The sequence below is a fragment of the Triturus cristatus genome, chromosome 2_1 (assembly GCF_964204655.1).
Source record: "Triturus cristatus chromosome 2_1, aTriCri1.1, whole genome shotgun sequence".
Taxonomy (NCBI): domain Eukaryota; kingdom Metazoa; phylum Chordata; class Amphibia; order Caudata; family Salamandridae; genus Triturus; species Triturus cristatus.
In genome coordinates this window covers 259833343-259855393 of record NC_140581.1, presented here as the reverse complement: position 1 = coordinate 259855393, position 22051 = coordinate 259833343, and the positions used below count along the sequence as shown (strand labels likewise).

General features: G+C 41.6%; 1 protein-coding gene across 4 annotated transcripts in view; it reads left to right on the top strand.

The window, feature by feature from the left end:
- The window catches only part of LOC146864068 (prolactin receptor-like), a 620035-nt gene extending 606459 nt beyond the window's left edge, over window positions 1-13576 (top strand). For all 4 annotated transcript variants that reach the window (XM_085630985.1, XM_085630991.1, XM_085630988.1 and 1 more), the window contains one exon: window positions 8753-13576. In XM_085630985.1, coding sequence (XP_085487111.1) covers window positions 8753-9778 — 1026 coding nt within the window. In that variant the 3' untranslated portion in view covers window positions 9779-13576. The remainder of the gene's footprint in view (window positions 1-8752) is intronic.
- The last annotated feature ends 8475 nt before the right edge of the window (window positions 13577-22051 follow it).

The following is a 22051-nucleotide window of genomic DNA, read 5'->3' as shown; positions in this document are numbered from 1 at the left end:
CACCCTGAGACCGATGGTCAGACTGAGCGAGTGAACCAAGAGCTTGAACAGTATTTGCGTCTGTTTCTCTTAGATCAGGGAGGTGACTGGCCAGATTTACTATGGATGGCTGAGTTTGCACATAACAATGCCAAACATGCTTCCACAGGGTATTCTCCCTTTTATTTAAACTCTGGGTTACATCCTAATCCCTTTAGTAACCAGGGAGATTTTGGAGTTCCAGCAGTCAATGATTTATTCACAGATCTGAGTAGGGCACGTAAATCTGCAGAATCCAACTTACAACAGGCTAAGGCAGGCTACAAGAAACAGGCAGACAAACACCGAAGGAAGACACCACAGTATCAAGTTGGAGAGTCAGTATGGTTATCTTCAAGGCATCTTAGGTTAAAGGGAAATAGGAAGTTCCAACCTCGCTTCATAGGTCCCTTTATCATCGAACAAATTCAAGGTCCGGTCACTGTCAAATTGAAATTACCTGCTCAGTTAGGAATTCATCCAGTGTTTCACGTATCCCTTCTAAAGAAGACAGCTCCTAACCTCAGACTAAACAGGCCTCCCCCCCCAGTGAGGGTTGACAAACATTTAGAATATGAGGTAAAGGGAGTGCTAGATTCCAAGAGGAGCAAAGGAACTCTACATTATTTAGTGGATTGGAAGGGGTTTGGTCCTGAGGAAAGGTCATGGGAACCTGCAAAGAATGTACATGCTCCTAAACTAATTAGACGATTTCATGCACAACATCCCCTGAAACCAAGACCGATGGATCGGTCTTTGAGAGGGGGTACTGTCAGGATGGGGCTAAATGCTACAATCACGCCGCGCAGTTCGTTAGGACTGCATCGAGTTTGGGTTAAGCCCTCCCTCTGCAATTTTTGGACAAGTATTTAGAGCTTGGGACCTCGTTCAAAGATGGCCGCCGAGTTTACCTGACTAGCCCATTACATTTGAAGTCTCGCGGGATCACGAGATTTCGTCTCCTCACGAAGCGCGTCGTGCTGCGCACTTCAATTTGACCATAGTCGTGTGAGGGAGCTTTAACTCACGCTCCTCACAAAAGAACTCTTGATACTTGGAAAGACAGTTGTCTTCACAGAACATTAGTAAGTGTTTGGAAATACATCTCCGAGAGGATTGAAAACTCAAAGCCTGAGTGAGAGAGAAGAAGAGATACCAGAGTTCCAGAGTTCCAGAGTAGCGTCCGTATCTCCAGGGTTCTTCGTCCTTCGGTAGGCTTACCGTTGAGCAAGGGGTCCACCTGGAGTCAGGCAGCAGTTACGGTGAGAGTGTACATTCAGTGTCTCGAGTAGCAGAATCGGAGAGACAGTTGTCCAGTTTATTTTCCACTTCGCAGAACTTGCTTCACCTGCTTCCCCTCAAGCTCCGTCTCCCTTTCCCGCCCTCAGCGCTTTTCCTTGAACTTTCCCTTTTCCTGTCTATCCTTCCCTGTCCCTTTTTGCGCGTTTCCTAAAGAGCAAGGGAGCCTCAAGACTTCACTGCAACCATCCTTCCAAGCAGCTAAGACTGGTAGCGGAAGAAAGAATCACAGGTTATCCAAACAACATTGAAAACTGTCCAATCGGCTAAGACCAAAGTCTGGTAAGAAAGAGTAGGAGAGTAATGATAAGGTGGAACTCTGAAGGAAGTAAGTGAAGAGTAACCTAGTGTATTTCTGTGCTATATACAGGTCAATAGAAAGCCGTGAACAGAACAACATCGAAAAATATAAAGAGAGGCAATACTCAAGCAAAAGATCTGGTAGGAGAAAGGCTTAGAAAAAGAGAGAGCAATGAACTTGAAATGTTAAGTAGGTAGAGAAGGTATTGAAAGGCATTCTGTCTCCCTCTGTGCATTAGGTCTCCCTGAAATCCCGCTGAAGACTGAGGAGGGAGCCAGGCCAGCTCGAGTGTCTCTTTCTCTGTCCAACTCCCCTTTCCCCCTGCCTGGAGCAGCTGAATTAACGCAGTGAGCTCCGGGAGGAGGGCATTGGGAACTATCTTCATTCTGCCTCCGTGGAGAGTTTCCGTTTGGCCTTCCTGACAACCCCTAAGCAATGACTTCCCTCCTCTTCCCCAGGACCACTCTACTCCGGTCGGGGGAAGATTGCTACAGTTCCTACCTGTCTGAAACAACATCACCACAGACAGGTGGGTGACACAAATCATCCAATCAAGTTACTGCCTAGAACTAACTTCCACTTCCTCAAACATACCACCCAAACAGCATCCAATGTCAACAGACCACTTAACGCTGCTAAAACAAGAGGTACTTTCCCTCTTACAAAAACATTCCATAGAACCAGTTCCCGTTCATCACCAAAACACAGGGGTTTACTCCCTGTACTTTCTCATTCCAAAGAAGGACGGAACTCTGAGGCCCATCATGGACCTCCGGCCATTAAACCTCTACATACAATCAGACCATTTCCACATGGTCACTCTTCAACCAGTCCTCCCACTACTCAAACAAGGCGGCTTCCTTGCTACATTAGATCTCAAGGATGCCTACTTCCACATTCCCATTCACCCTGCTCACAGGAAATATCTTTGGTTTGTGGTGGACGGACAGCATTACCAGTTCAAGGTTCTCCCATTCGGAGTCACCACAGCACCCAGAGTCTTCACAAAATGTTTGGCAGTAGTGGCAGCCCACCTAAGAAGACAACAAATTCACATCTTCCCATATTTGGACGACTGGCTCATAAAAGCCAAGTCACATACCCAGTGTGTAAATCACACACACACCACAACACAACTACTTCACGATTTGGGGTTTACCATAAACCTCGCAAAGTCGCACCTCCAACCATCCCACATCCAACAATATCTGGGTGCCACAATAAACACCTCAAAGAGCATTGCTTATCTCAGTCCAGCCAGGATAGCAAGCATGCAAGCCCTTATAACAAGATTCCAGCTGCAACACTCTCTCCCAGCTCGAGTGTTCATGCAACTCATTGGGATGATGGCCTCTTGCATATTCATAGTACCTCATGCAAGACTCCAGATGCGCTCCTTACAGGAATGTCTGGCACGTCAGTGGAACCAAGCTCAAGGTCAACTAACAGATCTGGTGTTGGTGGACGGCCGCACAATTTGCTCTCTGTAGTGGTGGAACACCCAAACCTTTCCAAAGGGCGACCATTCATAGAGCCGGTTCCACAGATTGTACTAACAGCAGGCGCATCGCTCACCGGCTGGAGAGCTCATCTACTTCATCACACTATACAAGGCACATGGACACCTCCGCAAAGGCTACTCTGCATCAATCATTTGGCGTTACTAGCAATCTTTCTGGCATTAAAATCATTCCAGAAGCAGGTATCAGGCAAAGCTATCTTAGTCGGCATGGACAATATGACAGCAAGTACTATTTACAAAAACAGGGGTGACGCACTCTCTCCAGCTCTCTCAACTAGCACAGAGCATATGGAGATGGGCCATTCCTCAAAACATATTCCTGTTAGCCCAACATCTCCCAGGAATTCAAAATCACAGGGCATATCTGTTAAGCCGGCAGACACAACAGATTCACGAATGGCAACTTCACCCACAAGTTCTTCAACCGTTCTTCCAAATGTGGCGGCACCCAGAGATAGATCTCTTCGCCACACATTACAACACAAAATGCCCAAGCTTCGCCACCAGATATCCACACCCATTGTCCAAAGGCAATGCTATATGGATGAACTGGTTAGGCAGATTTGCGTACGCTTTTCCACCTCTCCCACTCATTCCATTAGTGGTGCGCAAGCTGCAACAACAGTCTTTAACACTGATCCTAGTTGCTCCAACATGGGCCAGACAACCCTGGTTCACAACATTGCTGGAACTATCAGTAGTCCTGCACCAAAAACTACGCCTCCTCCCCACAACTCTTAACACAGAACTATGGAGAGATCAGACACCCAGATCAAGCACAGCTCAACCTGGCAATCTGGCTCTTGAAGTCCTAGAGTTTGGTTATCTCAATCTTCCACCTGATTACATGAACGTCATCAAAGAAGCTAGGCGCCCCACCACTAGGGCCTGCTATGCAGTCAAGTGGAAACGATTTGTTTTATACTGTAACAATAACAACATCAATCCTCTAGATGCCTCCACTCAGCACATCATATGTTACCTTCTGCATCTTCAAAGATGTATCTAGCATACACATCAATTAGATTACATCTCGCTGCCATTGCAGCTTAGCTACAAAATAGACAACATCTGTCATTGTTCAGGGTGCCTGCCATTATGCATTCATGGAAGGTCTCAAAAGAATAATTCCTCCCAGGGTACCTCCCTCGTGTAGAATTTAAACATCGGGCCCTCCATTCGAACCTCTACATAAATGCGAACTACTATTTCTAACATGGAAAGCCGCTTTCCTTGTAGCCATTACATCTCTTAGAAGAGTCAGTGAGCTACAGGCACTAACTATTCAAGAACCATTTTTACAACTCCACCATAACAAAGTGGTTCTTAGGACAAATCCCAAATTCCTCCCTAAAGTTATTTCTCCATACCATCGCAACCAATCTGTTGAGTTGCCAGTGTTCTTCTCGCAACCACAAACAGTAGCAGAAAGAGCTCTTCATACCCTAGACGTAAAAAGAGCACTCCTTTACTATATTGACAGAACAAAACCTTTTCGCAAAACAAAACAACTTTTTGTATCCTTCTCACCACCAGATAAAGGCAATCCCATATCAAAATCTGGCATTGCAAGGTGGATTGTCAAATGCATACAAGTTTGCTATCACAAAGCAAAACGTACTGTCTATTCCCCCTAAAGCCCACTCTACTCAAAAGATAGGGGCTTCAATTTTTAGGGAACATTCCCTTATATGACATCTGCAAAGCAGCTACATGGTCTACACCGCACACATTCATAAAACACTATTGTGTAGATGTGCAGGCAAAACAACAAGCTAGCGTGTGCCAAGCTGTACTCAAAACGCTATTTCAAACTACTGCAACAGATATTGGTGGTCGCCGCTAAGGAGGAGTACTGCTATGCAATCCCTATGCTCAGTGTGTGATCTGCAGCTTCTATGCCTCGAACGGATAATGCTACTTACCAGTATGCATCTGTTCTTGGCATGTAGAGCTGCAGATCCACACACAGCCACCCACCTCCCCGGCTACCCTTATCTGTTCCAGTATTATCTTATTTAGATACTACATACATGTACATCTATTTCTGTTTCTCACAAAACTCTATCATTTCCCTTATTGGCGAAAACACAATCTAACGATGGAGTCAATGCCCATGTGCACTATTGTCCTAAGGAGGAGCCACCTATCTCGTGACTTCCAAAGACTTTCCAAGACAACAACAAAGTGCAAACATCCGGGCCCAACACCAGATGGCGATCTATGCACAGTGTGTGGATCTGGACCTCTACATGCCAAGAACAGAGGCATACTGGTAAATAGCATTTTTCTTCCCCATAAACACATTACTGTGCTTATCCCCACCCCACCCCACAACAATTGCTAGGTTGCTGTCATCCTTTTACTCTCAAAAGAGATTTACTCCTGTTCTTGACAGTAGTAAATATGGCACTGTAACCAGGATGTGAATTGGTCAGAAAGGAGTTTGATAATATCCATAAACTCTCATGTTTGTATGTGAGTCTTGCTAAGGTTTTCAGTAACCCCACTTTCCACCCCTTCAATCAATCAATCAATCAATCGATCATTTGTAGAGCGCACTACATACCCGTGAGGGTCTCACAGCGCTGGGAGGGGGGTCGCTACTGGTCAAACAGCCAGGTCTTGAGTAGCCTCCTGAAGATCAGCAGGTCTTGGGTCTGTCGTAGGCTCAGTGGGAGGGTGTTCCAGGTCTTGGCAGCGAGGTGGGAGAAGGATCTTCCGCCGGTGGTGGTTGTTCAGATGCGAGGGACGGTGGTGAGTGTGAGGTCGGCGGAGCGGAGCTGGCGGTTGGGAATGTAGAAGGAAAGTCATCTGTTGAGGTAGGCTGGGCCGGTCTTGTGGAGTGCCTTGTGTGCGTGGATGAGGAGCTTGAAGGATATCCTCTGGTTGACGGGGAGTCAGTGCAGGTTTCTCAGGTGATGTGGCTGTGGCGAGGTACGTCGCGGATCAGTCGTGCAGATGAGTTTTGGATGCGTTGCAGTCGTTTGAGCTTGGTCGGGGCTCCCGCGTAGAGGGCGTTTCCGTAGTCGAGTCTGCTGCTGACGAGGGCCTGGGTGACTGTTCTTCTTGTATCTGTCGGGATCCAACGGTAGATCTTGCGGAGCATGCGGAGGGTGTTGAAGCAGGAGGAGGAGACGGCATTGACTTGCTTGGTCATGGAGAGCGTTGAGTCGAGGATGATTCCCAGATTGCGTGCATAGTCGGTGGGTGTCGGGGGTGCCCCCAGTGCCGTCGGCCACCAGGAGTCGTCCCAGGCTAAAGGGTTGGGGCCGAGGATGAGGACCTCCGTCTTGTCCATGTTCAACTTCAGTCAGCTGACTTTCATCCAGTCGGCGACGGCCTTCATTCCTTCGTGGAGTTTGGATTTGGCGGTGATGGGGTCCTTGGTGAGGTAGTGCATCAGTTGAGTGTCGTCAGCGTAGGAGATTATGTTGAGGTCGTGCTGTCGGGCGACGTGTGTGAGTGGGGCCATGTAGATGTTGAACAGTGTCACGCTGAGGGAAGATCCCTGGGGTACGCCGCAGATGATCTCGGAGACTTTGGATCGGAATAGGGGGAGGTGGACGCTCTGGGTTCTGCCGGAGAGGAAGGAGGTGGTCCATTCCAGAGCCTTGTCTCGGATCCCTACGGCATGGAGGAGTGTGCGTAGTGTGCGGTGGCAGACGGTGTCAAAGGCGGCGGAGAGGTCCAGGAGGATGAGGGCCGCGGTCTCACCATTGTCCAGCAGGGTCCTGATGTCCTCGGTGGAAGGGCGATGAGGGCAGTCTCGGTGCTGTGGTTGCTGCGGAACCCTGACTGGGAAGGGTCCAGGATTCTGTTTTCTTCGAGGTATCGGGCTAGCTGTCTGTTGACGATCTTCTCGATGACCTTGGCCGGGAACGGAAGCAGAGAGATGGGCCGGAAGTTCTTGAGGTCTCTTGGGTCCGCCTTGGGGTTTTTTGAGTAAGGTGTTGATCTCGGTGTGTTTCCAGCTCTCTGAGAAGGTCGCGGTCTCGAGGGAGAGATTGATGACGTTGCGCAGATGGGGTGCGATGGAGCTGCTGGCTTTGTTGAAGATGTGGTGCGGGGATGGGTCTGACGGGGAGCCGGAGTGGATTTTGCTCATGGTCTTGATGGTGTCATCGATGCTCACGTTGGCCCAGGCTAGCAGGGGGTTGTGGTTAATGGTGTGCGGAGAGTCAGTTTTGTTGATGTCTGTTGGGGCTGTATGGGTGTTGAAGCTGTCGTGGATGTCTGCTATCTTGCGGTGGAAATAAGTGGCGAGGGAGTCGCACAGGGCTTGCGACGGCGGGATGTCGTTGGTGTTGGAGCTGGGTTTGGAAAGTTCCTTCACGATGTTGAAGAGCTCCTTGCTATTGTGTGCGTTGTTTTCGAGGCGGTCTTTGAAGGAGGTCCTCTTGGCAGTCCTGATGAGGTGATGGTGGTTGCGGATGGCGTCCTTGTGGGCTGCATGGCTGTCCGGAGTCTGCTCACTGTGCCATTTCTTCTCTAGTTTCCGGCAGGCTTGCTTGGAGGCTAGGAGTTCTGGGGTGAACAAGCTGGCCCTCTTACTGGTGTCTCTGTAGGAGGGTTTTTTCAGCGGGGCAAGGGTGTTGGCGCAGTCGTCGATCCAGCGTCTGAGGCTGTGGGCAGCTTCGTCGGTGTTGGAGGGTTTGGTGGGTGGGCCGAGAGCGAGGATTGCGTGTAGTTGGTCTTCGGTGATTTTGCTCCAGCATAAGTCCCTTGAGTGGGACTTATGCATAGTATTACACATTCATGAGGTAATACTGCACTTAAGAAAAAGAAGGCACAACTTCTTCTTTTTTCTATGAATACCTTGCAGTAGTAAATCCAGCCACTTGCGCACATAAGGCAGACTTACACTTGTAAATGGCATTGTGAATATTGCATTTAGTCATTGGAGACACAGTACACTCAGTTTTTCATTCATCCTGTAATTATGCGACTGTAATTGATATCAGAAAAATATTGTTCTTAATTAGTCTGATGTGGTATGCAATACATAGAACACAATGAGTTTTGGCACATGAACCTACATACAAATGCCACAATTTGTAGCACTTAGAAAATAACTTTTTAGTGCAGATTTTGTTTGGTTTTCATCAAAACAGAAGAAAATTCCTGTCTGGTTCAGGCTTTCAGCTTTCTGTCCTTCACACGTAACACTTGCAAAAAGAATGCTAATAGCAGACAGATTCAGAATCCAAAGAAGGACACATTGTTTACACTGAGAGCTAATTTAGTGTTTAAAGGGTACTTGATGTGTGTGTTGTAAAAATAGGAAGTATTGGCCAAGAATCTCATAGTAAGGACATTGTGTCAGGTACCTGTGAGCAGATCTGTACTAGAATTGAAGCATAACTTTGAGAAAGCAAGGGGTATACAATAGTAAAAATGTAGTAATTCCCTTCTTTCTTCTGGCCCAACCACAGCATTGAGTACCTGCAAGTTGGTGATGTCTCATTTACTCTGCAGCACCTTGAACCCCTCCTTGTGATCTATGCACAACAGGAAAACCTAGTTCCTAATTACTGTTTGCAAAACTTCACAATGATATATCTATGTCTTTCACTCGATATGACATTTACTCTTTTGTTTCTTCTTATCAGACAGGAAAATCAGAAGAGTTGTTAAGTGCCTTGGGCTGTCAAGGTTTTCCACCAACATCAGACTGTGCAGATCTTCTGGTGGAATTTCTTGAGGTAGATGATAGTAAAGAGCAGCTGATCTCTAGCCACGACAAAGGGCACCCCAACCAACCCACGAAGTTACCCCATGCTGAAACAGACAATGATTCAGGAAGAGGGAGCTGTGACAGTCCTTCGGCACTCTCGGAGAGATGCAAAGACTCCAGAATCTCTTCAGCAGCGCTTGAAACCGATGATGTTGGTGAAATGAAAGAAAATGCTGCACGACATAGTACCATAAATTGGGCAATTCAAGGCTCAGTGTCTGACAAACAGTTGCCTAACCCAAGTGATGGAAAACCAAACCCTTGGCCTGAAGGAGGAACAGTCAGTAATCAGACTCCTACATCCTCCTACCACAACATTACTGAAGTTTGTAAATTGGCCCTTGGTGCCATGAATGCAAATATGTCATCACTTTTAATGGCCAATGAGGACAAGAAGCAGCCAAAATACTTTAAAACCATTGAGACGATTAGCGAGGAGAGCACAGGGAAGCAGAACGAGTTTGAGTACATGCACTCCAGAGCTTTTGACCAGGACACAATGTGGTTGTTGCCCAACCTGAAGGCATCTTTCATATCTCCAAAGACAATGGATTATGTGGAGGTTCAGAAAGTTAACCAAAACAATGCACTTGCGCTGATACCAAAACAGAAGGAAAGCCATGGAAGAAGGGAACAGTATCCTTCTACGGGTCCGAGCAGAGAATATACCAAGGTGGCACGAGTGGAGGATAATAATGTCCTAGTACTAATGCAGGACTCAGGATCTCAGAGCACCCCAGTGCTCCGAGAACCATTTAAAGAGTATTCACAGATCCTCCAACCACAACAAGCTGAGAATAATTTGGGTAAATTTAATGCAGGGAGTCAAAATGATAGCAAGGGCCAGGTGAGCACAATGGGTTACATGGATCCAAGTGCCCTGGCTCCCTTGTTTAGTTAAATGAAAGTTTAATCATTATGAGTACATGTTCGGGTAAAGCCACAGAGTAAATAACATGTGATCAGACTCAAACATATGCCTAAAGCTTGGTAGCTTTTCACATCTTTTATGCTTTATGTTTAATCAATCAAGTAGGTTCTAAAAGCTAACAGCAGAACAAATAATATTGTGTTCTAGTATTTGTATCTTTGCGGATTTCTTTCTTACTCACAGGTACAGAAATGTCATGTATGTGCAGAGAATATACACATGACAAAATTCTTGGCACACAGTAAATGTGTATTGCGATAAAGGGGCATGACTTGAATTTGATATATTGAGGAAAAAGCCAAAATGAATTGTGAACAAGTCATAAAACGTCAGAGGATTTTATGAGACAATGTAAAAAAACAACTGTATGTCCTTACGTTTTCTTTTGGTATTTATTTTGTTTGGACAGGCAGACGCAGCAAAACTTCATGGAAAGCTCTGTTTGCGCTCTGCACCAGGCCAACTAATACAGTTGACTTGCTGTTGGTCAACTAAAGAAGTTTCATCAAAGGCATATTGAAACTGCAGCAGGATAAACAGTGATTAGCACAGATAATTTCTAATGTACTCATTTGCAAAAGTGTTCCATTAGCGATTACTTCCTAAGGCAAGGTATATGGGCAATTCCATGTCACTGGATGGTTTGCTAGTTGAAATATTGTGCTGCAATTTAGAGTCATAGTTTTCTAGTTAAAAAGAACAAGCCCTAGAGAAAAAGGTTGTTCTGATGAACTTTTCTAAAGATATGACTGACTTACATCAGCGAATCGCTTGCTGTTCATTTAGATCTATGATTCAAAAGCAGTTTGACTCTTTATACATTAGATGGTCAGTGCTGTAGAAGTGGTATGCTGGCTGTAGTACCTTTCATGAGTGGCACTGCTGCCTCAGTGCAAGAACGGAATAATTGTATCTTTTATTTCTTAACAAGATTGGAATACATGCAGGACTATCAATACTCTCCTTTTTCTGGCTCAAGCAGCCCGTAGGGTACTAAGCAGCCAGCAACAGCTTGCACATTTTAACAACCGCATGCATTATGAAGACAAGTCTGTCCAGATATGGGCACATAGCTGATTTCAGATTCTTCAATATCGTAGTAATCGAGAGGCAATATGTGTGCATTATTTTCCTTGTCCATTGAGCATGTTTATGGACCAGGGATGTGTCTATATCCGGTCTTGCTGCTTGCTCAGCCTCTGATCCCATCAGCTGCCTCCATGTATATGTACAAAATTCTGGTATATAAGGACTTCAGATCCAGTTATTCTGCCAATCTTCTTGCCTACTGTATAAGGTAAATCCTGTTTAACCTGCAGCTCTTTTTTTACCATCACACTACAATTAAATCTCTAGGCCGCTCTTTGGAATTTGTTCAAATTTATTGTGAATATTTTTCCCTATAAGCTGCATCCAATGGCCCACGGTCTAAATTCTTGCCTCTGCTGAAACATACACTCTTATCTACACGTTCACTACACCTGTATTTTAAGAAAAAGTCGGTCATAAATTCCTTCTCGAGCCTCATTGTTAGACTTTACTTTTGGATGTGGTTGTCAGAATGAAATTGAAGTCTTGGGCTTCTCTGACTTGTAGGTCTTACTGTCCTTCTCACCGTGATGTTGCTTCTTTTAAAGTAAAACGTAAATCACAGGGCCACTAATGTGCCATAAAATAAGAGAAATTCAGAATCCCTGTAGAAGAAGACAATTTTTGAACAACGTAGGAAGTGATTGACTGTTTTAGCTATAGGCCAAAGACATTAGAATCTATGTGGGTGCTCTGTTTCGAATTTTAAGGAGGCAGGCATAAGAAGCAGGGCCCAAATGCAAGTGTCTCAGTATCCTACTTATGACACCTCCTACAAAATACAGGACTATGAAAACACCTGAGAAAAAGAAGAGAATGTTTTTATCAGAAAGCAAAAGGGTTTAAATCATCTTGCTTGCTATTTTTTAGGCATTCACATTTAGTGATAAATTGGCAGAAAATATCCAGTAAATGGTTTGCCCCTAATTTTTTGCATGCTGATCCACAACCTGTTGCTGGTTCCAATGCTTTGGCTATTTATGTGTTCATAGATTATAAAGTCATGAAAAAGAGCAGGGAACACTTGTGACCAATGACTATTGTACACCTTTGATACAAATAGACCTAGCATGGGAAGGTCCCATACTTATGGAGGCTTTCCGCCGCCCTGATTGCTACAACTTCCTAGATTCTACATTGTCTCAAACTTTCTCATTATTTCAAACAGCATTCTAAATATTTTATCAAGTACAGCAGCGTCCCGCTTTTATCAACAAGGGCCAGATCCTTGCCAGATTTACTGCAGAATTGTTGTCTATATAAAAGATTCCTATTAGATAATTCAAAAAAGAGGGCTTGGGCACCTATTATCCAGTGTAACCAGGGAGCTTTGTACCTTAGTTCACTTTTATCAAGGCCAACATTTTATATTCCTATCCAGTGACCTAGAAAATGAATAAGAAATTCGAAATGAGGACTTGCACACACCCTTTTCACTACTACACAAGCCCAGCAGAGGATCATATGTATTGGCCGCCATGTTTGCAAGCAGTAGACTCACCTCTATCAAGAGATTGGAATTTACAGCACATCACTCAATCCCTGAAGTTCTCAGTGAAGTGAAGTGAGGAACAGGAGATACTTGTTGGCATACCAAGCTCCATGTTGGAAGCAGTGAAACATATTTATGATAATTATTAGTACTCAGACCTTATGTACATGAATAAGAAAAAACGGTTCCACACTTTTAAACAATTTTTTTAAAGTTGCATTTTACTAACCCTACTGACAAAGTGAGGTGAAGAATAGAGGCATGAAACAAATATTACATGTCTCAGGAGTAGTTTGTGGCAATGTAGAACCTAGCCACTAAAATACAGCTAGCCTAGGGGTATGCCTATGACTGGCATAGATGTACTCATTTTGTGACGAATAAGACAGGCGTATGTATGGGGAAATCGAGAGGGTCAAATTACATAGCTTTCTTCTACAAGTTGTGGCTTCTTGAAATTCAGGGTAATTTACAATAACCAAATCGTTTTCCTGGTGTATGTCTGTCAGTCTTCGTCATACACTTCCTTGCAACAGTCTGCAGAACAGAAACTCCACTGGCATAGGGCTCATTTGCACATTTAATTTGTGTTCTTTTATTTCTTCACTTGGAATATAAGTTATTATGTGGTGACATTCCTTCCCCTACAGTTTATGAAGAGACAAGTGTGTGGGGGACCTGTTCCATCATGTATTTCAGCACCTATGTCTTTTTAAAGTCAGCATGAGATCACAAGTGTAATCATTGTGGGAAAAGACGTTGTCGGTGATTTGAAGATCCTCAAACTTTATGGGCAGCCACCATATTGCCATAGTTTTTTCCATGCGCATACCCATATTTCTGCCTGCAGCTCAAATTTACTAATGTAAAATATGACCACCTGGCATAGTGTCCTCAGTAATAAGCACTATCTCTGCCTGCAAAGATCTGTGGTACAGGTTTCTGGGAGTTGTGATCTGTGATATAGGAGTGAGATGCCATACTTAATCTAATTGGATCACTTAAGTTAAGCATACTTGCTTATATAGTAATAAGTATGGTCCCTGTGTGTTTTGCTTAATTAAATCATGATTGTTTCATGATTATGTTACTGTGGAGTTTACATTGAAGTACAAGAGTGCAAATGTGTTTTTCCCAATTTCTCCATTAAACTACAACCAACTATTAAAATATTCCCCTACAGAATATCTTTACTCGTCACTATCAGTACATCAATATATCAGTATATCAGTACATCAATGTCTTGGATACAAATTGATCTAAGCTAAAGATGTTCCATTCATTACATCACCCTTTTAATTTGATAGTGCATAATTGACATTTGTATCTTTTACCATGAAAACTCCCGATTTAACTCTGTTGTAAACCTAATTGTAGTTTCAAGTTAGATCTGATATGTTTCTCTCTTTTGCAACAAATGAACTCTTCGAAGCCCGCCCCAGGATAGAAATGGTGATTTAAGTTTTAGTCTACATTGCACTGATCTCTTATTGTGGGTCATGTGTTGTAAGTTTCTGTCTCTAGAATTAGCCCATTCCAGGCCGCTATAAGCACCCTGGTGGCAGTAAACAAAGCTAACTATCTTATTAACATAAATATGTTTGTTTTTCTAAATTTGCCTGCTTTTTTACCATAATGTGTTTGGAATGCTGCTCTTAACTAAACAAATATCTATGAATATTTTCCCGAATTCCATGGCCTCTCCCAAGGTTCCTAAACTATGTGAGATGTCTCTAGTGTCTAGTCTCTTAAGAAGAAAACTACTACTACAAAAACACTGTATATGCTCCTAAATTAAGACCACTGCCATTTTGTGCATCCAGCAATATATTGTAAGAGTTGGGTAAATCGATATGATCTGCACTAATTTTCTTTTCGGGTTTATTGTAGACCCTCAATTAGGAAAGATTTCTCAGACTAAATTCCACGATATATGTTGGATTTAGTTTTGGTACAGTTGAGCAGCGTTGACCTGGTCTGCAGCTCGTCTTTTTTTTTTTTTTTTCTTTTTTAAATTAACTAGATCACACAATTTTAGCTACCATAAAAGATCATAGGATCACTTGTTAAAGTTCCTTAGACAGAATGAGCCATTGTGAATGCAGGTTCCGAATGAAAACTCAATGCACAAGAATACGTTCTAGAGCTACCCTAAAAAAGACTGGAAACACTTTAATTTAGGCTGCCTTACTGTAAATAGCCTGAACAGAGTACTTTAGTATGTACACACTCATGCATACGAATGTATTTTTGATGAATATTTTTCTATCACTAGCTAATACCAACCATTTTCTAATTCCCAGTATCAGGTTTCCAATGCAGCATCACAACTGCCATTGGCTCATACGTATGTATATTATGCCATATGCATCTAGGAATGTTGCCATGCTTCTTGAGAATGCTTAGATTTCCACAGACTCCAAGTAGTCCCACCAGTCAAGTCTATAATGCATAGCAACGTAGAGACAACTGTTAATGATTTTCTTTTCGATATTAACCCCTTGCATGCTTCTGACGGAACCACTCCGTCATGAGCCACGGGCGCCGAGTGCTCATGACGGAGTGGTTCCGTCATGCTGCGGCCGTTGGCGGCCGCTCCGCCCACGCGGCGCTGTTTCCTCGCCTGTGCGGGCGATCAGCGCAAGTGGGTGGAGTCATGACGGAACCACGCCATCATGAGCACAGCTTGCCCGTGACTCATGACGGCGTGGTTCCGTCATGAGCATGGCGGCACCGCAATCCCCCCAAATCCCCCCAGCGCTGCGGCGGAATTCGCGCCGCAGCGAAGGGGTTAATACAATGCATCTGTGGTTGTATGTTTATGGCCAGTCTCTCCTGAAGTACAGGGAAGGATGTGCAGTGAGTGAAATCCACACACTAAAATGTGGTAGCACCCTGGCTGAATAATTTACCTCGGCTAATCGTACAAAGTGTTTTACTAGTTGTGATATACACATTACATGATTTCCTACAGTAAACAATGTGACCATTGGCAGCTACTGTAGTCTATGAGGGTGGCTAAGTCTTGTTTGAACTGTGAAGAACTCTAAGGAAATATTTGTGTTAGTGTCTTAGTATGTGCCCATATGTTTTGCTGACTACTTGTCCTTGTGTATTGTGGTATTTCTTTTGTAACTCAAGTAGATCTTTCTTACTTTGCATACACCCTGGGTGTTCAATTTGCTAAGATTAGCCTCATTTAACTCTCTTTAGGGATCTTGCTGAGCTTTTCCTCTTTTGTCTAGCTGTCCAGTCAGGATATTAGCGCCTTGCTCCTGCTGATTATGCACTGCCAGCTTATCGAGTGTAAACACTGATTTTAGTACAACTATAAATCTGCTGTCCTAGTAAAAGGTAAACAAAAGTATTTTGAGCTAGCTCTGAAGGTATGTTGCAAAGTTAAAATGTGTACATAATGTATTGCTTAAAGTTCTGGTTCTTTGTGCTATGGTAAGCAAATCCATATATCAATGTTTTTCCTCTGACGAAAGCATACCTTAATTATGCAAACCTTTTGGCCACAGATACACTTCATCAGACCCACAATGAAAGTTTTGTATAAAATAAATATATGACAGGACATCAATACAGGGTTACTCATAGAAATCAACAAGGATTCTTCCTGTATAGTTCTTCTGTGCCTTTTAAATATTCCTTGCAGAGCCTCTTAAAGTGAACTATTGGTCATGAAAGCTCACAGGTCAAGAACTTTTATAGCCTAATTAAGGTTTTGATTTATCAATTTGTTTAGTTGATTGATATTTATAATGGATTAGGTATAGTCACTCTTTCTTATTAGTCTGGCTACTCCGTAATGACCTGTTAACAAAATAGTGCTCTGCAAAGGTAATTGTTTTGAAGAAACTAATGAAGCAGTCCTTCTCAGGATAAACCATCTGGTGTTGCAACTCTCAGTAAAAGGAGCTGAATGATCTTTGCAAAAGAAGTTAATAAGTTAGCGAGTCTCTTGAATGAATTCGGTACACGGAAGGATTAGTTATCAAGCATTCTGCTTCTTATTTACATCTTTTTAGGGTTGTCTCAGTTGCATTACGTCACAATTAGCATCTGATATTTGGCTGCAATTATCATTAATCATTGCCCAACTAATAATCATCAGTATTTCACTTTGACTGTCCTTTTAACTTTTGGAAATCATCTTCAGAAACGTATTGTTTTAGTATGCCTTCAATACCTCATTTAAGACGTGTTTAATCAGTTGATTAGTTTAGCAGCCTCGAAGGACATCTTTAATTAACCACATTCCACCGTAACACTAACTGACAGCACTTAGTTCCCCATAATCTTTTTGTCTAGTATGTTGCTGTATAAGCTTAACTGCAAGTTACTCACAAATATTGATATGATTGCCACACTGAATAAAAGATAGACCAGTGCTTGTTCGAGTAAGTTTCAAATGTATTCTCCACCAGCTGGTATGTTTTTGGCTATAACCTACATAAGGTTTAAACCTTCCATTTCACTTTTTCTGTTATCTGTCTATCATAGATTGAGCTCTGAACTTTAAGTCTTTACCTGTGGATTGAATCTCCATGTTGTTACACTCTTTTTCAGACCGCAATAACACAGCCAGTCCTTTACAGGTATTGGCTTTGCTTGCTAACTTGAGCAACTTCTTAATGCAAAATGAACTTTCAGCGTTGTGAACAGTCCCCTTGAAATTTATAGAATTCTTGAATCTTCTACCACTTTACAACCTTGCTAAATCATTTTGTCTTCTTCAAGTATTCTCTGTTCTTTCAGTTTTGTAAAGCATTAGTTCAGTTCTGTTAGACTTAAGATGGAAAGAAAAACACTTGCTTTTTGAATAATGTCCAGTCTTATCATTATTAGAATATGTTGCTGCCAGAAGAAATGTGCTTTTATGTGAAATAATGCTCTTAGAATACATCAGTGTGCCTCCTCTGCTCTGACAGAAAGACTTCATAAATAAATACTTAAGTCATAAGAGATATTGAATGTCACTCAAAATTGAAGACATCTATTATCTTACATGGGCACGTTATAACCCAATATTCATATACATGCTTTACCTGTGTAAACCACAATGTATCTTTCTAGGGTGCTTAAAAGAGAACCAGAAGTGTTTTTTTTCCGACTCTCCCCTCAACCAACAATTATGTGATCACAGGCAAATCCTTATCTCCCAATGACTCATTTGTTTCCTTAGCTAAAACTGAGAGTGAGTCTACCCACCAGTATTAAGAAATGTATACTAGAAATTGAGAACTTTCAGTTGAGACTCAAGGTGAATTATGAAACATGTTTTACACTTTTTAGTAGTGTATAGAAACCTCTGAAACATTTTTACAGTACCTCCAAAAGCTTTCTTTAAATTGCCATACAAACAGAACATCACTCCCCATATGCTTTTTTACAACCTTTTTCACAAAAAAGTGCAGTTTGAAATTTTTTCCTTAACTCAATCAATTCTGGACAGAACCATAGTAGATGCTCTATCGTTTCCTCATCCTTAGTAAAATGACACACTTTTCGTATCATGTCTAGCTCAAGCCAAGCACATTCAAATTGTAAAATAGCAATATATAGACTTAATTTGACAAAATCTATTTTCTTTCTTGCATCCATATTTGAATCTAAATATGGTTGTAGTAGTATATGTTTAATGTTCCTAAGTCACATTTTAGTCCCGACCATACTGTTTTAAGTCAGTAAAATGTTATTCTTTTTTTTAACATTTTCAAAACTTGAGCAGTGTCTATAGATGATACTGTGCCCAGTGATGGCAGTAGGCACTCAAAGATCACTTTGTTTAAGTGTCTTATGATAAGTGACTGAGTCCCTCAAATGTTTCAAAAGGCCTCTTTGTGTATAAGGCCTTTCAGAGAGTTTTCTTCTGCTCCAGTGCAACTGCACGTGTAATTAAAAAACTGAATAATGTTAAATAAAAATAACTGGAGCCCAAATTCTAGATTATTAAAACAACGTATGCAGCATATAAAACACTTTTTTTTCATCCAGTAGCACAGTTATTTTCCGCACTATACTAAGGATCTATATAGCAGTGTGAGAAATAATCTGGAGTTTGAAGCTGTTAAAGTTGGTTCCCATTGCCCAGCCTCGGTACTTGTTTGAAAAGGGACCAAGTGAAAGATCTGGATTTTAAGTTTAGAATATGGTCTTTCCAATTTAATTTGCTGTCAGCTATGTCACTTAAGGATAGATAAATGGGAACCTGATTGAGGAAGAATCAACCACCCAGTTAAATGTCTTTTTGTTACATACGAAAGACATTATTTTGTTAAAAACAATTTAGAACATTGTATTTATGTGAGGGATTTCATTCTCTGTGAAGGCCAGTGTGGGTTGTCGTGTTGGGCATCTGTATATGACGAATTTGAACCCTGCAAAGCTTCAGCTCAAATCATTGTTTTGATCAAGAAAACTTGGGAGGTCAGAAATATCAAGGGAGAACAACAAACAAGCTAAAATGAATAAATATGAGTACAGCGCAGGTAAAAAGTGTAGTAAAATTGGATCAATCCCCAAAGCGTGCAGTAGTGCCACCAATGGTTCCCATCAATTTTGGCAAAATGGTGTAGAGTAGTAAAAATGACATACAAAAAGCTTAGAACATTTACATTCTACTGCTTTTGTGGCTACTACGTTTGGGACATGATGTCATCTGTCAAACAATTAGCCGTGAGGCCAGTTTGTTAAACGTTTAGTAGCTTGCTGTCTGATATTAACAGGCATGTAATTCAGGTGATTCAAACAAAGCAACAGTTTGCTCAAATGACCCACCATTCACTAAAAGAAATACAGACAGATGCATCAGTTGTATTTTTCAAATATCCCTTCCAAAACTGATGCCAAATCGGTTTTAAGTTTTGTGGTCCTCGCATGGTCTTCTTTTTTCCTGCACACGTTTCCAGACATGGAACACATTTCCAGGTTGTGCTTCTTCTTCACACATTACAGAAAACCACAATTAGTTTGTAACATGTAGAACATTACATTATAAAATGATTAATGAAGAGAACTGAACATTATAGTAATATCACAGATATCACAAACTGTATGCAATAATGTGAACTCCCATTATAAACATTCACAGCATAGTCCTAATTTTGCCATTGTTGCTCTCCCTTAGATCTCTAAATATATATGTATCATAGAACACGATGCCATGTATACATTGTACTTCCTTAGTCCTAAAGTCCTAAAATAAATTTAGTATGATTGAAGATAGTTGAATAGAACCTATGTTAGAGATAATACAATGTGGTTTCTGGTAATACTTCCTGTTGAGTTACCTCATGTTGCATGTATGTTCCTCATTCCCATGTTGGAATGTCAGCTGGCCCTAGACTTTTTACAGTGACAATAGGAGACAAAACGTTTCCCTACTGAAACACAGAGGCTGAGCAGTTACATCACAAACGTAGTTTCTCTTGCTTCAGATAATGTACAGGTGTGACCAGTGGCACACTATATCAGCACCTTCAACACTATAACTTGAAGGGGTAAATAGCACCAATTAAAAACCCCAAAAGAGTTCTAAACATGAGAGACAATTTATTACCTTTTACTGGAAACATCTTATTATTATTAATCAATGTTTTGTCCTTTTGAAATGGATTTGAGATTGTCTGTATACAATCTGGTAAATTATTTAAATGCTTTGTCATTCAAAACAGGCTATTTAGCCTCATAAGTGAATATATTATGGTAATAATGCAGTGTGCTGTGAAAACCATTGTTATGTTCACAGTTACTTCTGAATTATATTGTACTATTATTATTAGTAGGGACTGTGGATGCCACACATTCTCAGAACCTGGTTGCTTCTGTGGAAAAATCATTTAGGTCAGACATGTGTAGTGTAATAGTTCAGAACGCAATGTTGGAAGATGGCAAGTAACCTCAGTCATCCAACTGAAAAACAAAAACTTATTTGTCAAAAAATACGTTTTGTGGTACTACTCTGAGTTGTAGATTGCTTTGTTTGTCTTGCAACACATCATTAAAATTCCAGACTATTTTCATAATAAGCTCACAGTAACTTTAGACTATCACTCAACGGAACAGTCAGAAAGTGAAGCCTGAGCTTTGTGAATCCATTATGGGAATAGGGTGTGAGAGTTCTAAATAATTTAATCAAAGAATCTTGCAGAAAACCTTCTTCAGGACATGTTAGTCCAAAAAGTGCAGTAGGGAATGTTTGTCAGTGTGCATTTCAACAACCTACAGCCAAGAATCCATCAGGAAACATTTAGCATGAGGTCTACCAGAAACCATTAATCAAGGTATCATGTATATGCCCTTTCCCAGTAAATCATTAGAAATACTTTATTAAGGGATCTTTTAGAAAACATTCATGAGTAAATTAGGCAGAAAATACTCACCAGGAGATGCTACATTAAACCTATGTCAGTGAATCGTACAAAAAACCTCCGTCTGGTACTCTTTACCAAAACAAAGTTTAGAGAATCTTGTAGGAAATCCTCTACCTAAGGTCTTTCAGAAAGCTTCCGTTGGAAGTCTTGCAGAAGCCTAACTTGTTAAAAAAATGTTCATCAGATACTTTCAGCTGTTGATCTTGTTAATACTCAGCATTAGGGATTCTTGTACCAAGCCTTCATCATGAAAATCATGATTGTTTAACAGGAGATCATGGATACAATCCCCTGTAGTCTTTTAGAATAGTAAAAGAGGGTGTTATTATGGGGCTCTTTAACATTTCATTGGTTTCACATTCTGTATAACCCTTTTCCAGGACTATTCCAGAACACCTTCACCATGGAATTTTCATGTAGACCTTCACCTCTAAAATGTATTTGACTGGGAATTAATTTTAATATGTAATATTGATCACAGTTTTGCTGAGCTCAATCCAGTCCTGTCTACCCACACAGATCCACTGAATGAATAAAGTTGCGCACAAATCATCTTTATGATATCCCCCAAACAACCCTATTTTGTCTTTAATATGTGTATTTATTTATTTAAAAAATATGTAGTGGTACCTATCCATTGCTTACATACATTTTATATACACAACCAAGTTAACTGTTTGACAGTATGTAGGGTGAGCTAACATTATTTATTGTAGAATTGCTCAGGAATCTGCATTCAAGCACAGTTCCAGGTTTCATCTTTAAGCCGAAGTCATTATGCTCATTAAATGGATAGATATTGCAAATGCCTACTTTATTAATTCATCCACTTTATACTGGGAAATATGTTTTTTCTGTTCTGTACTAGTGGCATAGTGAACTGTGCACCATTCACTTCAACACATATTTAGTATAGCAGAAAGCTCCTTTAAAAAAATACTTATTTAAATGCTTTTGCAAAAGGGGATGAATGCACATTGTTCTCAAAACTGTCAGTGTACATGAGCATGGTACACAGGCATGCTAACCGAGACTTTGTTCCTGTAGCACTTATGTGTGCAATGGAGGCTGTTTCTGGTACCTCTGTTGTGTAATGTTGTACATAGGTGCCCTGTATAGCAGAACCTTTTGTTACAGAGCAGGTATTTAAATGCAACTGCAGGGGAGCTTCTAAAGTGACATAAATATGTTCTAACCTTTTTCTAATGATGATTTGAATACATTTCACAGCATTTGTCAACCTATTTGCTTCTATTTTAGATAGAGATGAATATATATGTC